This window comes from Patella vulgata, chromosome 3, assembly GCF_932274485.2.
Source record: "Patella vulgata chromosome 3, xgPatVulg1.2, whole genome shotgun sequence".
Classification (NCBI taxonomy): domain Eukaryota; kingdom Metazoa; phylum Mollusca; class Gastropoda; family Patellidae; genus Patella; species Patella vulgata.
Genome location: NC_065881.2, coordinates 13673245 through 13691526, shown reverse-complemented (window position 1 = coordinate 13691526; position 18282 = coordinate 13673245). Strand labels below are relative to the sequence as shown.

General features: G+C 36.8%; 1 protein-coding gene across 1 annotated transcript in view; it reads left to right on the top strand.

Moving 5' to 3' along the window:
- The window catches only part of LOC126816140 (uncharacterized), a 50005-nt gene extending 33066 nt beyond the window's left edge, over window positions 1-16939 (top strand). Inside the window, exons 27-35 of the mRNA XM_056099694.1 lie at window positions 610-918; window positions 2529-2748; window positions 3147-3271; window positions 4287-4413; window positions 4938-5228; window positions 5802-6004; window positions 11637-11754; window positions 12971-13243; window positions 14629-16939. Coding sequence (XP_055955669.1) covers window positions 610-918; window positions 2529-2748; window positions 3147-3271; window positions 4287-4413; window positions 4938-5228; window positions 5802-6004; window positions 11637-11754; window positions 12971-13243; window positions 14629-14782 — 1820 coding nt within the window. The 3' untranslated portion in view covers window positions 14783-16939. The remainder of the gene's footprint in view (window positions 1-609; window positions 919-2528; window positions 2749-3146; window positions 3272-4286; window positions 4414-4937; window positions 5229-5801; window positions 6005-11636; window positions 11755-12970; window positions 13244-14628) is intronic.
- The last annotated feature ends 1343 nt before the right edge of the window (window positions 16940-18282 follow it).

The window sequence follows — 18282 nt, the reverse complement described above, 5'->3', positions numbered from 1 at the left end:
GGTAAACATAAATCCGTTCTTTATATAAAAATGTCACTTTAAATGAAATTAAATGAAATGGGGTTTTACCTCCTACTGTTCTGCTCCTAAACTGGGGCTAATGGAGACGGGAATACGCCATACAATGTGCTACGGCCTACTCTTATATCGAATTCCAACTGCCAAGGGATCTTTTACGTGCACGCCAATATGAACACGGGACCTCGGTTTTTCGTCCCATCCGAACGACTAGACAGCTGTCCTTGTCAGGCCCTCCGTCCTGCATCACTGACAAGGGGAAATCACGCCGGAAAATCGGCCAATGCAGGGATCGAACACCCGAGCTCCAGGCTAGCGATGCCACTTTAAATCACGGTGTTAAAATTCACTGACGTGAGAAGAGAGGGTAGGTTATCTGCTGCCTTCCTCATAACAAAAGTCAAATTAAAACAGGAGGTCCAGCCGGTTGATGTTTGGTATCATCATTGCAGATAGAAATTCTGTGTCATTCATAACTTATTTGTTCATTTAGATGGACGCCGGGATATGACAATCCAGTCGGATGGACGAGTTCTATTTTGCGTGAAGTGTCTTTTTTCTTTGTCATTCATAACTTAATGTTCCATTTAGATGAAATCCAAGACGTTGTGATCCAGCCAGATGGTCGAGTTCTAATCAAGAAATATAATGTATGGGGCTCGGTTTGTAACGACCTGTGGAATCAGACAGAGACAGACGTATTGTGTCGGTCACGTGGTTTTGAGGGAGGAGTAACTAAAAACTCCAAATATTCGGATGAAAGACGACCACTATTCCCAGCTATGAAGTGTCTTGGTTCTGAAACTAATCTCAGAGATTGTGATAGCAGTCGTATGGGCAATACCACCGATTCTTATTGTTATAGCGATGTTGCTGTTCGATGTTTGGAACCTAATGACAGTAAGTGAATTTTTAAATATTGAATTACCGTTGATTAGTTTTTAAGTTTTTAACTCACAGTGGCTGGATGAGTAAGTCACTGGCTCAGTCTGGGTTTTCAGGCCATAGGCTACGGTGGCTCAATTAGTAAGTCGCTTGTTTACTGACAGAAGGTCTCGGGGTTTGATCCCGGTGCTGGCCGCATAAGTTGCCCAGGGTTTTCAAGCGTGTTTTCCCTTGTCAGTGAATGGTGCTCTAAATATACTATTCAAAAAAAACAACAAAAAAACAATTGGGGATATTGAAATGCAAATACCTATGCAGGTTGTGATATGATAAATAGTCATGGACACCTGACATGCTTTGAGAGTATGTTCACAGATGAAGAACTTATCGCCCCAACAGAACCACTGAGCTGCACATGCGACACGCAATAGCGTCATACACGTGGGAGGGGTTCATTGTCAAATTTGACACTTCAAGGAAGAGTTGATGAAAACTGCCGCTTGCTGGTTTATCCTATCCACGTTTGCTGTCCTCTCGGTTCTTGCATAAGAATTCCTGTTTAACGTATCTTTGTTTTAGTGTGTTACGTTTAATGTGATCGGGAGACGTGTTCGTCGACGTCAACGTCAACCGACAACACTGCAAGAATTGTCCATGGCACTGCAAGAAGAGTGGGTCAGATTGCCCCAAATCGTGATTGGACGGTTGATTAGGAGCATGCCACGACGAATTGCTGAATGTCTGAGGATTGGTGGAGCAATTACTAATTATTAAGACAAAAATCAAAAACGTCCATTTTCACTTTTGACAGTGTACATCTTTGCGAGTGAAATGGGGCCGTCAGATAAGCCGCCCATATGAACGGTTTAAGTTCATGTGTAGGCAATTAGCCTGTTATTAACATACACTGGTTACCTCTAATAATAATAGCAAGTAATTTGTATTGTTTCTGAATATCCCCTACTTTTTTTGGAAGAGTATATTTGGATCAAAAGACAGTATGTCCGTGGTGATAACAAGTGTATTTTGTATTTTTTCATTTGTAGTTTTCATTATTCTATAACCATGGGTCCATGGTATAACTATAACTCAATCCCCAGGTGTAGCTTTAGGTCTTGGACAATGCTGTTTAATACGTCAAACCAATCTGTTATAACTTAGCTCTGACTTAACGGGTCAACGGAGACATGTTACATGTGCAGTTTCCGGCGTGGTTTCCCGTTGTCAGTGGTGCAGGGCGGAGGATCTGACAAAGACAGCTGTGTAGTCGTTCGGGTGGACGAAACAATATCCTATGTATTCAATGGCGTGCACATAAAAGATCCCTTGGTAGTTGGAATTCGATATAAGAGTAGGCCAGAGCTGGCTGATTATTGGAATCCTGAATCCCGAATAACGTGCCATCTTCATGTTGTCATCTGGAGAAGTGGGAATATTGTCTATGACATTGCCAGTTTACCTCTAGGCAAGCCGTCGTAAATTGTATCAGCTCTGACGTAATGGGATAACGGGGCATATGAACCCTATAATCGGGCGGAGTGTATTTAAATGATAACTAAAACATTTAAATAATATTTACATAGTTATTAAACATTTGTAGAGCTGTTGTACATTCCTTTTTTCAGAATTTGAGCTTTCTATAGAAGGTGGGTCTTCATCCGGGCGACTCTTAGTTACCAGGGCTAACAAGACTGCCTATTTTTGTGATCCTGACTATTTTTCGACCGAAGATGCCAGAATAGTATGTCAGCATCTTGGTTATAATGATGGTGAGCGAGGACAATACTACAGTGGAGATAGCACTATTTTAAAGGAGGCATGGAAAATAGGGTTCTACTGTCCGAGGTGAGTCCATTTTTGTTTATTTTCATTTCTATCTATCATAGATGTGACTCTGCATTTAAAGATACATTCGATAACGAGTTGACAGTTCTCACTATAATAGTTAAAAACTAGATAATGTAAAGGCAATTTGCTGAAAGTTTCATTCAAATTGATCCACTATGAACCGAGAACTAAGCGGTTGAAATTTCCTCCTAGCCCCGATCATCAGTACGATAAACAGCATTGTCTCGATTATCCATTTAATCGTTAAATCGTGAAGGAAAGTTTTGCTGTAAATCGGATCATAATCAACTAAAGATCGTAGGCTAGCATAACCATCTTGAGTTGATTATGGTCTGGATATGTTAATTAATGTCTAATTACGTTCAATCACATTTCATTTCATTTTATATCTGTAGTTCGAAAAACCAAGGTCCCATAAATCTGCAGGCTTGCTTAGAGGGTGAATGGGTCATGGAATCGTGGATGAATGGATATAGAGTTTGTCAGTATAATACCGCAACAGTTACCTGTAGTGGGCAAGGTTTGTAACCGTTTTCTTGTTCAGTTGCTTCATGGCGTACATTGTCACTGCTGCTAGAGAAAGATGATTTCATCAAAACTGCTCACGCAATACTATACAATACTATCCAATACCGCCCATCACGACCCAATATTACTCAATCCAAACCAATATTATTCAATACCAACCAATAGTATCCAATACAATACAACAGTATTCAATACGACCAAATATTACTCAATCCCACCCAATAGTAATCAATGCGACCCAATATTAATCAATACGACATAATATTATCCAACATAATATATTATCCAACACGCCCAAATAGGATCCAATATTATCCAATACCACACAATATTGTCCAGTGCCTGCGAATATTGTCCAATTCTTTCCAATATTTTCCGAATACCAACCAAAACAACCCCAATATGATCCAATGCTACCAATAGCATCCAATACGTCCAAATATTATCCGAATACAAACCAAAACGAACCAATTCTAGCCGATATTATCTAATACGACCCATTATTTTCCAATACAACCTAATATTATCCAATACGACACAATATTATTCAATGCGACCCACTATTATCCGATACGACCCAATATTGACCAATTAGACCCGATATTATCGAATACCAACCAATATTATCCATTACGAAACAATATTATCCAATGCGACCTTATATTATCCAATAAATTATCCAATACGATACCATATTATCCTATTACCTACCAATATTATCCTATTTCCTACCAATATTACCCTATATACACATTCAAATTACCAAATACAACCCAATAGTATCCAATATGACCTACCATTATTCAATAGTATCATTGGATAGTATCTAATACGATCCAATGTTATCCATAATAAACTCAACTCATCTAAATACGACACATACTACCTCCTTATAATGAAATAATTATTATCGGCATTATTGAAACCGTGTTTCCACAAGGGTGGTAATTTATTTGTTACAAGGTGCCTGTAGATTTTAATATTTCTTTTAATATTTTCCCTTTTAGCATCATCCGTCAACAGTACCAGCTTGTGCTCTAATATCAAATATTTTGAAATGCTTGATAAAGATTGTGATGACGTCATAGATAATATAGCACGTGCTGTTCAGGTATCACAGATGTCAGCTTGTCAGTAAGTTATGTTTCACAGTTATTATGATACATTTCGTTATACCGTATATACCGTATATACGATTATAATGGACTAAAATATTTAGCTAGTTCCTTTACTTTGAAATTTCTAGTCGTCACGCGTAGGAATAAGCCGGTGCCGCCAGACTATTTCCCACTGAAGCTGACTACGCCCTCATCGCAAAAAACAGAAAGCATTAAACTGTTAAACGCATGGACGTTACACAAGACATAACTTATACATCATATACAAAACATGACTTATGAACGTTATTTATGGATGATATACAAAACATGACGTTATACAAGACATAACTTATGTATGCATGCAGGATATACAAAACATGACATATTGATGTTATATGAAACTTGACTTGTGTACAAACTATGACTTATACTTGTCTTATAAAGTATGAATTTCCAATCGTATACGTAATAAGACTTTTTCTTGTGTTTTACGAAATAGGCTTTCTACAGAACATGTATGATAAAGAATGTGTATTAATTCTATTTGGTTATTTTCAGATATTTTCCAGATCTTGTAAGGTGTCTATCAGAGAAAATGATTAGTAGAAATATTATTTGTACAGAAAGTGATATTTTCACTGTATTACGTCAGAATAGGGATGACATCATAAATATTACGGGTGGTTTAAATACTGATGTTTGTGATGGTATGAAGTGGCAACCATCTACTGGTAGTAGCAATTCTACTGGTTGTACGTCATTGCCATTGATGTCACGTGTTCTACCTCTGTGTTACCAAACACCGAATAAGACTATAACTGATCCTATTAAAATACAACAACTTTGTAGGTAAGAATATTAAAAATTTAATGAAATTGGGTTTAACGTTCCACTGTTTTGCTCCGACTGGACTAATGAAGACGGGCATACGCCATACAGTGTGCACTACCGCCTATTCTTATATCTTTACACGGGGCCCTGGTTTTTCGTACCACCCTTCTAGTTCCGGTTCGATGAATTTCGAGAAATGTTTTTGGAGAAATGTTTTTCAAGATTTGTATTTGGGGTTTGAGAATTGTTTTTCATTGTACGTCTCTGATGAAATGTAACTGTAGACTAATTTTTTGATTTTCTACAATAAATTTTATCATTATAACTAAAATTAAATTTAACCAAAATACAATGCACAAATGTTTTATGCCAAATATCTGATTTGTAAAACAAATATTAATTTTAAGATACAAATGTTAATTTTAAGATACAAATGTTAATTTTAAGATACAAATGTTAATTTTAGTGTACAAATGTAATTAATCTATTTCTGATTGTAATTTGCGCATTGGTTCGGCACAACAATAAGACCATCATCCATCATCCAACATCATCATCATCATCATCATCATCATTTACTTTTTTTTGTAGTCAAGGCGAGATGTTTATGAACTGCCTCGTGCGTGAATTAAAAAATTCTGCCAACACGTCATGCAGGGTTGAGGACATTAGTAAATTTTTTGCCATGAATCCAACATTTGTCATGGAGAAGATAAAGTTTGATTTGTCGAAGTGTTCCGAACAACCAAGTAATACAACTTCCGGAAATCCCGGAAGTACCAATTTTACTACAGGTAAATTAGCATTTATATCTGGGAAGACGGATAGCATTCGATCAAAAACATGGAGACTATATTATAGTCTCCATGAAATATGTAGTTTTCGAAATTAATACTTTAAATTTCCGTGGCGTCCCGCAAAATGCGGCGCATTGGATTGGAAATGAATTTGAAAAAAAAAACAAACGCCGGCACATATCTGCATGGGCATTTAATAGCCTACATACTTTTAAACAGATAAATGTACTGGATTGTAAATTAGTTTTTAAAAATTATAATATTATTCGCTGGAAAACAATAAACAAAGCATATGGGTAGAACAGTCAACTCTGGACAATCGCAACTAACCTCTACAGATTGTAAACCTTGTCAAGATGTAATTAAAACTCGGTAATAAATTGCAAAATTCTGTTATTCGCTTGAAAACAACAAAATGCTATTATTCACTGGAAAATAAAAAAAATGCCGATCGAGTGCAATGGGTTATAGGCATGTGCATCCCGCTAAAGTGGGTTATAGAGATGTTTATCCAGCTACAGTGGATTATAGGCATGTTCATCCAGCTACAAACTACAGTGGGTTATAAGCATGTTCATCCAGCTACAGTGGGTTATAGACATGTTTATCCAGCTACAGAGGATTATAGGCATGTTCATCCAGCTACAGTGGGTTATAGACATGTTTATCCGGCTACAAGATAATTGCTACTCACAACATATCACGGAGCTTAAAATAGTTGCCTGTGGCTAGAATGAAGTGTTATAAGAGTCTTCATCAGAGAATTAGTCAGTTTTATTCACTGAATTATATCTAGATTTCCGAATTTCACATTTCGATTCATACAAAGTAGCACATAAAGCACATATTTGAATCTTGAATATTTGTAAAACAGGAATCCGTATTGATAGATGTTCTAATGCCACATATTTTAAAATGGTTGACAAAGATTGCGATGACGTCATTGATAATATAACAAGTGCAGTTGAAATATCACAGATGTCAGCTTGTCAGTAAGTTATTATTTTGTATTAACCGGGTCAGTAAATCTGCTGATAGACATTTTCTCTCGAGTAATATTCTACCTTGACAAAACTCTTGCTGGTGGCCATTTCGTACGAAATGACAGTAGATCTGCTGATGGCCATTTACGCCCGAGTCTGCTTCCTAGATTGAAAGAAATGTTAACTCGACCATCGGGCTGATGACCTTTTGCAGCGAGATTACAGTATATCTGCCGATGGTCATTTACCCGAGTCTACTTCCTACCTTGAATGAAATGATGACACTACCATCCTTGGGGTGGCCATTTGCTAGATCCGGCTTCTCTACCTTTTATCATAACAGATCTATTTAATTAATTTCTGCATTTACCCACTTTAACCTTACACTGAATTTGATGGATTCCTTTTCCCTGAGGTTACATTACTGAAAGATCAGAACGTAATTTAATCGATTCGATTCGACTTCTGTGTCGTTTAAGATATAGATGACCTATTTCTGTATTTATGCAAATTATGATTTCATTGAATCTAATGATGGCTTTTGCCACGAGAGTACATTATTTAACGATCGGTAGAAACAATCGCACAGTGTAGCTTTCACTAATAACGGGGGGGGGGGGGGTTGATGGCTGAATGGTTAGCGTGCGCGCGCTGTATCATAAAGCCTGTCATTGAGTCAACTGGCGTGGTTTCGAATCCCCGGTTGTACGTGACAAGGAGTAGGGTCGCCTGTCCAATCTCGTGGGTTTTCTCCGGGTCCTCCGGATTCCTCCCACTGCTAAAGACCCCTACGCGCAAGCGAATTATTGAAATACAATTAAACCATATGTTAGTCCCGAAATGACCTAGTTTGTGTCGAGTGTACATTAAACCCCATTTCTCTCTCTCTCACTAATAACGGGTGTAGTGTAAAATTCAGACCAATTTGCGCGTTCCAGAACACCTGAATCCAACGCAATTAACTATTCATATGCGATATATGCGATGTAATGTCGGTGCTTTTATCAGAGAACTTCCTGGTTTCTGTCTTTTCAACATTTTCGTTTAAATATTTCTTCATAGTAAAATATAATTCTTTAATATTTTTACAGATATTTTCCTGGTCTTGTGAGTTGTTTATCAGAGAAAATGATCAGTAGAGATATTATTTGTACAGAAAGTGATATTGTCACTGTATTACGTCAGAATAGAGATGACATCATAAATATTACTGGTGGTTTAAATACTGATGCGTGTGATGGTATGACGTGGCAACCATCTACTGGTTGTACGTCATTACCATTGATATCACGTGTTCTACCCCAGTGTTATACCACACCTAATACTACTATAACTGATCCGTCTACAATACAACAACTTTGTAGGTAAGTAGTGTTATAATACTCCATGTTATAAAGAGCTATATGTTTCTTTTTGTCAGTTGGACGTTAATCTCTCTCTCTCTCTCTCTCTCTCTCTCTCTCTCTCTCTCTCTCTCCTCCCTCCCTCCCTCCCCCTCTCTCTCTCCCTCCCTCCCCCTCTCTCTCTATCCCTCCCTCTCTCAGCCACTCAGTCTCTCAGAAAAGAAACCTCAAATAATTCGAATACGCCTGATTTACAATTAAGAATTAATATGGTCTGAATCCTACTTAAATGGGGTTGGAGTTATTTCCCTTGATTCATGTCTGACTGATAACAACTGAATGTTCATCTGACAATGCTTGAAGGGAATTTACTGTAGTTATAAGATTTCACATATCATTTCAAAGATGCTAAGCTATAGGACGAAACACCACGTACAAGTTGTCGTACACGTACCGTTGCCGTTTACGTACACGTTCACGTACAAAACGTTGACAGTTGGATTGTGATGAAGTGTAGGCGGAAACGTCAAATAATTTTGTTTCAATTGCGGTTACTAAATATTTTGAAATTACAAAAATAATCTTAAATTGTTTCCCGACATTAGCAATTCTACTGGCTGTACGTCATTACCATCCATCCCCAATGTTCTACCTCAGTGTTACACCACACCGAATGAAACTATAACTGACCCCATCCAAATACAACAACTTTGTAGGTAAGGTAAAGTGAACTGGGGTTTAACATCCTACTTTCGTGCACCGACTGGGCTAATGAAGAGTGGCATACGCCATGCAGTGTTCAATAAGGGACATTTTGGTGGTAAACGCGGAACTACAGCCAACTCTTATTACGAATTCCAATTGTCAAGGAGAAATTAAGGATCAAAATTTTCAAAAAATCGAAAAAAGAAAGTCAGATTGCCCGGATTTTCCTGTGCTAGCTAAGACACTGCTGATGGGTGCACACAGTATGAAGATTGTCTATCGATCCGGAAGTGTCACCATCTCGAAACGTGAAATACAGATATTGGAATTACATTTTCTGATTACGTGGAGGAATGCCTAAAAAAATATCTGATGTCACCATGTATAATTGAATATGAAAAATAGTGAAAAATCCACATTAACGGGCTTGACAATAAACACATTAAGTCGTAGTTTGGTGAATCCGTCTCCTAATACTAAAATGAATACATATGGTATTTGCAAATTTCAAAATTTCGAATTTTCACTGTGAAGTTTTTCGTGTCGACATAGTTGTTTACTGGACAATTGTTTTCCTTGAATTTCAAAATTCACAAATTTGACCTAAATTTGAGGTCAATCCGATTGCAAAACTATAGGTTTCATTCAAAGTTATCTTTATTTTTCGATATTTTCCTGCCATTTATTTTTTAGTTTCTTCCCGCCATTTTCTGATCATTCCTGTTTTTAAAAGGTTTGATCAATTTTTCTGAAGCTTCTCTGGAACAGGAAGTCAATGGGATTCCAAGAATATAAGTCTCAGCTATCTCCCTTTATATTTTTCGGATCATTTTTTTTAGCCCGGATGAAATGTTTCTCCTTATATTTTAGCTGATAACTTAGCGAGAATTTGACCGATTTATTATTATCCTTTTTCGTTTTGAGATTCTTTATAAACCCGTGACATGTGACAGGAAGTGACCATGAATATGAAAGCTGTCATATCTGCCTGACAGATCTAGTTATTCTTATTATTCGTATTATTTTCTTCATTTATAGTCAAGGTGAGATGTTTATGAATTGTCTGGTTGGCGCATTAAATAATATTGACAACAACGCATCATGCAGAGTTGAGGACATTGGTAAATATTTTGCCATGAATCCAACATTTGTCATGGAGAAGATAAAGTTTGATTTATCGAAGTGTTCCGAACAACCAAGTAATGCAACTTCTAGCTATCCCGACATTAGCAAATCTACTACAGGTAAATTAGCATTTATATCTGGGAAGACGGATAGCATTCGATCAAAAATATGGAGACTCTATGTAGTTTTCGAAATTAATACTTTAAATTTCCGTGGCGTCCCGCAAAATACGGCGCACATACCTGTAGGGACAATTGATATTGTTCGAACATTCAAATAGATCCCCATGTATTGGATTGGAAATGAATTTGAAAAAAAACAAACGCCGGCACATATCTGAATGGGCATTTAATAGCGTACATACTTTTAAACAGATAAATGTACTGGGCCCTGATTCACGAAATTTTAACTGAAGATAAAATCCAAATTTTAGTAGATACCTCAATTTTGATTGGCTAAGCACTAAAATCAATCTAATATTATCCAATCAAATTACTAAAATTTGGATTTTATCTAAGTTAAGTTTTCGTGAATAAGGGCCCAGGATTGTAAACTAGTTTTAAAAAACTATAAGAAAATAAAACCAAGTACGAACAATCCAAACCATAAGACATAATTCGAAGTCCTAAAAAACGTTATAGTGTATTCAAGCAAAATAGTGTAATCAGCAAATGGACTGCTCCTCGTGTACAAAATACACGACAAACAGTGGTAACAGGTGTCCGGAAGAGTAAGCTTACCCTGCCTATTATTCGCTCGAAAACAATAAACAAAGCATATGGGTAGAACAGTCAACTCTGGAAATCGTAACTAACCTCTACGGATTGTAATCCTTGTCAAGATGTAATTAAAACTCGGTAATAAATTGCAAAATTCTGTTATTCGCTGGAAAACAACAAAATGCTATTATTCACTGGAAAATAAAAAAAATGCCGATCGAGTTCAATGGGTTATAGGCATGTTCATCCAGCTACAGTGGACTGTGAGCTTTATCAGTTACTGGACTATCGGCATGTTCATCCCGCTACAGTGGGTTATAGAGATGTTTATCCAGCTACAGTGGATTATAGGCATGTTCATCCAGCTACAAGCTACAGTGGGTTATAGGCATGTTCATCCAGCTACAGTGGGTTATATACATGTTTATCAAGCTACAGTGGGTTATAGGCATGTTCATCCAGCTACAGTGGGTTATAGACATGTTTATCCAGCTACAGTGGGTTATAGGCATGTTCATCCAGCTACAGTGGGTTATAGACATGTTTATCCGGCTACAAGATAATTGCTACTCACAACATATCACGGAGCTTAAAATAGTTGCCTGTGGCTAGAATGAAGTGTTATAAGAGTCTTCATCAGAGAATTAGTCAGTTTTATTCACTGAATTATATCTAGATTTCCGAATTTCACATTTCGATTCATACAAAGTAGCACATAAAACACATATTTGAATCTTGAATATTTGTAAAACAGGAACCCGTATTGATAGATGTTCTAATGCCACGTATTTTGAAATGGTTGACAAAGATTGCGATGACGTCATTGATAATATAACAAGTGCAGTTGAAATATCACAGATGTCAGCTTGTCAGTAAGTTATTATTTTGTATTAACCGGTTCAGTAAATCTGCTGATAGACATTTTCTCTCGAGTAATATTCTACCTTGACAAAACTCTTGCTGGTGGCCATTTCGTACGAGATGACAGTAGATCTGCTGATGGCCATTTTCTCCCGAGTCTACTTTCTACCTTGAAAGAAATGAAATGAAATGAAATGGGGTTTAACGTCCTAATGTTCTGCTCCTAACCTGGGCTAATGAAGACGGGCATACGCCATACAGTGTGCTATGAGGGACATTTTGCCCGGGCAGCGGCGCTACGGCCTACTCTTGTATCGAGTCTACTTCCTATGTTGAAAGAAATGTTAAATCTACCATCGGACTGGTGACCTTTTGTAGCGAGATTACAGTAAATCTGCTGATGGCCATTTACCCAATTCTACTTCCTACCTTGAATGAAATGATGACACTACCCTCCTGGGGGTGGCCATTTGCTAGATCCGGCTCCTGTACCTTTTATCATAACAGGGGGGTTGGATGGCTGAATGGTTAGCGTGCGCGCGTTGTATCATAAAGTCTGTCATTGAGTCGACTGGCGTGGTTTCGAATCCCCGGTTGTACGTGGCAAGGAGTAGGGTCGCCTGTCCAACCTCGTGGGTTTTCTCCGGTTCCTCCGGTTTCCTCCCACTGCTAAAGACCACTACGCGCAAGCGAATTATGTAAATAAAATTAAACCATATGTTAGTCCCGAAATGACCTTGTTTGTGTCGAGTGGACGTTAAACCCAATTTCTCTCTCTCTCTCTTTATCATAACAGATCTATTTAATTAATTTCTGCAATTTACCCAGTTTATCCTTACATTGAATTTGATGGATTCCTTTTCCCTGAGGTTACATTAATGAAAGATCAGAGCGTAATTTAATCGATTCGATTCGACTTCTGTGTCGTTTAAGATATAGACGACCTATTTCTGTATTTATGCAAATTATCATTACATTGAATCTAATGATGGCTTTTGCCACAAGAGTACATTATTTAACGATCGGTAGCTTTCACTAATAACGGATGTAATGTAAAATTCGGACCAATTTGCGAGTTCCAGAACACCTGAATCCAACGCAATTAACTATTCATATGCGATGTAATGTCGGTGCTTTTATCAGAGAACTTCCTGGTTTCTGTCCTTTCAACATTTTCATTTAAATATTTCTTCACATAGTAAAATATTATCTTTAATATTTTTGCAGATATTTTCCTGGTCTTGTGAGTTGTTTATCAGAGAAAATGATCAGTAGAGATATTATTTGTACAGAAAGTGATATTTTCACTGTATTACGTCAGAATAGAGATGACATCATAAATATTACTGGTGGTTTAAATACTGATGCGTGTGATGGTATGACGTGGCAACCATCTACTGGTTGTACGTCATTACCATTGATATCACGTGTTCTACCCCAGTGTTATACCACACCTAATACTACTATAACTGATCCATCTACAATACAACAACTTTGTAGGTAAGTAGTGTTATAATACTCCATGTTATAAAGAGCTATATGTTTCTTTTTGTCAGTTGGACGTTAATCTCTCTCTTTCTCTCTCTCTCTCTCTTTCTCTCTCTCTCTCTCCCTCTCTCCCTCTCTCAGCCACTCAGTCTCTCAGAAAAGAAACCTCAAATAATTCGAATACGCCTGATTTACAATTAAGAATTAATATGGTCTGAATCCTACTTAAATGGGGTTGGAGTTATTTCCCTTGATTCATGTCTGACTGATAACAACTGAATGTTCATCTGACAATGCTTGAAGGGAATTTACTGTAGTTATAAGATTTCACATATCATTTCAAAGATGCTAAGCTATAGGACGAAACACCACGTACAAGTTGTCGTACACGTACCGTTGCCGTTTACGTACACGTTGCCGTTTACGTACACGTTGCCGTTCACGTACAAAACGTTGACAGTTGGATTGTGTAGGCGGAAACGTCAAATAATTTTGTTTCAATTGCGGTTACAAAATATTTTGAAATTACAAAAATAATCTTAAATTGTTTCAATATTATTTAGTAATTGAACTGGAATAATAATATGGAGGTGAAAATTCTATTGAAAACCATGTATGAACCCGAGAATTAAGCAATTGAAATTGCGACCTAGCCTCGATTATCATTACTAAAGACTGTACGATAAAAAAAAAACATAGTCTCGATCATCCATTTCATTATTAAATTATGAATGGAAGTCGAGCAGCAAATGGCATCATAATCCAGTAAATATCAAGAGTTGATTATGATCTGGATAAGTTATAATTAATGTCTAATTAATAATTTAGATAGCATTTCAGGCCTAAAGAAAGACCTGCATTTGGCAGATTTAGATCTTGCATAATGTACGTTTAAGCTAAATATAGAATATAACGAATAACGTAAAAAAAAATATTTGCGTTATTTGGCTAAATGAAATGGGGTTTAACGTCCTTGTGTTCTGCTCCTATACTGGTCTAATGAAGACAGGCATACGCCATACAGTGTGCTATGAAGGAAATTTTGCCCGGGCAGCGGCACTATCGCCTACTCTTATATCGAATTCCAACTGCCAGGGGATCTCAATATATACACGGGGCCTCGGTTTTTCGTATCATCCGAAGGACTAGACAGCTGTTATTGCCAGGCGTTCCGTTCTGCACCACTGACACGGGGAAACAACGTCGGAACATCCCGATGAACTTTCTCGGCCAAGGCAGGGATCGAACCCGCGACCTCCAGGCTAGCTAGCCAGCGTCTTAACCACCTAGTCACCTATTTGGCTAAAATAAACTTGTGGAGTTTAAGAAACGTCGACTCGTTGTATGATAATCATATGTTATACTTATTATTCATGTGTATGTATTATATTTTTCAGTCAAGCTCCATCAGTAATACAGTGTCTCCAAGGAGAACTTTTTAAACTGGATATCACATGCTCGCTAGAGATCTCGTTAGTAATTCAAAATCAACAATGGTTTACAGATAAATTTGGATTTGACGTCTCAGTGTGTTTCAAACTTAGTGGATAATGACATTTAAAATCTCAGTTTAAGGAAATCAAACTAGAAGGATTATAAATAAAAATGAATTGGTGGTCTGATTCCATATCATACTTTTGTATTACCCTACATACTCTACTATCATTTCAGTTTATTTTGTTTGTTTTCGATGATAAAGTGCTATGTGTTTTGTTTGTTATTGTTGCTTATTGTGTTTATGATATAATATACTATAAACTACTTAACTTGTCTTATAGAATCTTTCGACCAGATTCGCCAATAGCAGTAGGCATAATAGATCATTGGCCCACGGGCTTCTGCCCCCCCCCCCTACTAATTTGTCACACAGCGTGCCAGTGTGTAACCATGTTTCATGTATATACCGGGTATTTTACTATATTCAAAACCACAATGGCCCATGTGCAATGAATATAGGCAGAGGGGTGGGGTGGGGCTGCTGAAGATTCGGTGAACCGTCCAGTTTTCGGGCAATGTATTTCCGTTGTTCGGGCACAAACATCCGGGAATGAGACAATATATCATAGAAATATAAATGTATAATTGTAAAAAGAAATCGCTCGCGGTTTACGTTGTGAATATTATAATACTTAATAGAACTTTGTAGAAAACTCATTTTAGTTAATGATTGATATATTCTGAAAATTCGGGTAACAAAGAAAATATTCTGGCAAATAGTCCCCCCACCCCCGCGCTCCGAACTGAGACCCTCCCCCTCTACACCGGCTATAAGTATAGTATAGAGCATTGAGTATGGGCCCCTTACAATATGTATAGGGCCCTGAGTATGGCCCGTGGTCTATAAACTTGAGGCCAACTAAATAATTATCTCCACAAGACCCACAAGTACGTAAACGCGGCGTTGTAGAATCTCCCAACAAATCATTATATTGTCTACTAGCAGCCACATATTTATAAGTTTACAAAAAAAGAAATCCCACGGAAATCTGCCTTGTAACGAGATTAGAACTTTCTTTTCATGTCGATGATGACATATGGTAAATATATAGCGCCATGTTTGTACAAAAACACGATGTAGCTTCAATTCAAAATCCCTCATCTTGGTCCAGGCACCAAAAAAAAAAAAAAAAAAAAATTGTAAAAGACTCGGACATGTTTTTTTTTTATTTGAAATTAATCTAAAGTTCATTTTACTTTCTATTCCCTTCAGGCGGTCATCTTCTTTATCTTATAATTATTATGTGCATCCATGAACATCAACGCCAGGATGGTATTATCCTGTGTGATTTTTATTTCAGTCAGTACAAGAATCGGACATGTTTTTTTTTTTATTTAAAATTAATCTGAAGTTCATTTTACTTTCTATTCCCTTCAGGCGGTCATCTTCTTTATCTTATAATTATTATGTACATCTATGAACATCAACGCCAGGATGGTATTATCCTGTGTGATTTTTATTTCAGTCAGTATTTAGAGAACACTTTTCAGATATGTTTTGGCTAAAAATGCCAAGTAATATATTGTTCAATATATTGTTCAAACATTACAGTTTCATTTTGTATTTTCTTAAATAAACCGGATTATTTACAGTGTGTACTGTATTAAATACATCGAACCCTGTTACAATTTGTACTCTTTTTTTAAACAAAACATCGGATTCTGTTACTTTTTTATGCTTAATGAACTCGGGTTCAATACAGTTTGTACTTTCTTAAATAAGTAATCGAATTCTGTTAAAGTTGTACTCTATTAAATATATCGGAATCTGTTACAATTTGTACTTTATTAAATACATCAGATTTATTACATTTTGTACTTTCTTAAAGAAATCGCATTTTGTTAAATTTGTACTTTATTAAATTAATCAGATCCTGTTCCATTTTGTACTTTCTTAAATAAATCGGATTATGTTAAATTTGTATTTTATTAAATAAACCACAATCTGTTACAATTTGTACTTAAATAAATCGGATTCAGTTACATTTTGTTATTCGTATATCATTCGTGTAAACATTGTATATAATCTCAAGACGATAAAATCGTTTAAATAATTGTATTATAATGTCAAAACCCATTGTGTATTATATTATTTTTATATTATACAAAATGATGAACAGTGCTAGAATATAATAATCCGAATCTTGATAGTTTGTTTCTTGTATATAAAGTTCACATAAAAGTTGTACATGTATTAGGATTAATAAATCATCGATGGCATCTAAACTTTTATTGTCTTTTCTTTCGTTTTGAGAGACGGGGGAGAGCCCGGGGAAAAGGATCCAGGGGGGTCTAATAAGGATGTCATTGAGTCAAGTGACGTGGTTTTAATTCCCATCTTGTACGCGTACGGTTGCCTGTGCGACTGTTGGGTTTGAGATGTCCAGTTATGCGACTGAAACTAGAGAACCCATTTGAAAACCCACGAGGTTAGTGAGGATAGTGTGGGAAGTGTTCTAATAATTTATCAATATATCACTCTAAAAATCATACCATTGACAACATTTTCTGCACTGAATAACAAGATGTGTTTTCACCTGCAAGAGTAGTATCAAAACCACAATGGGTGCGCTTTAGGAACTTCAACGATGATGGCGGGCCCCGTCCCCTCCCAATTCACACTATTTAATACGAAAAGTGGAATCCTGTATTCTAACGAAACACACACACTCGTACCAATGACACAGATCCGATAAAATAATTATTCCATTTGGCAAATCTTTTATCGATTCCGAAATAATCTCTGCAGAAACCAACACACTAAAATGACTTTCCTGTTTGCACAACTGGACTGATGACTGCTTTTTAAATGCTGAGGAAATCTATTCCATCAATATTGATAACATACCCCATGTTGGATATTTGACATAGCTAACGTTTATATTTGTTATATTTATGATATTAATGTTTTCTTATCATGATTGTCTGCCTCATGGCCGCTGGGTGAGCTAATGCATAATTCATAGACCATCACGGATAAAGGTCAAGTATATTAGTGGTTTGGTGCCATCCAGGGCTTAATAAAGCCAATGAAACGATCATATCTTAAGCCGGGTTTACATTCATCCAAGTTTGTAGTTAGCCGATATTGAAAGTGGTTTGGTGCCTTCCAGGGGTTAATACATCCAATGAAACGGTGATATCTTAAGCCGGGTTTACACTCATCCGATTTTGTAGTTATCCGATATTGAAAGTGGTTTGGTGCCATCCAGGGGGTTAATGAATCCAATGAAACGATGATATCTTAAGCCGGGTTTACACTCATCCGATTTTGTAGTTAGCCAGTACTGAAATTGGCCGATTTTGTAGTTGATGATAAACATGCGGTAGAGATATGACAGTGAAATGATGTTAAACATTTCTCGATTAACAAGGCTAATGAACATGGGAGGATACCATGCAGCGTTCTTGTAGGGGTACATTTGAGCTAGCGGAACAGGTGCAACATGGCTAATGAAGATTGACATACGTCATCTTACAGTCAATCTGGTTAAACACAGATCCTATTTCGTTTCGTTTTTATAGTTCAAAATTTCGTTTTACTTGTCTTTACT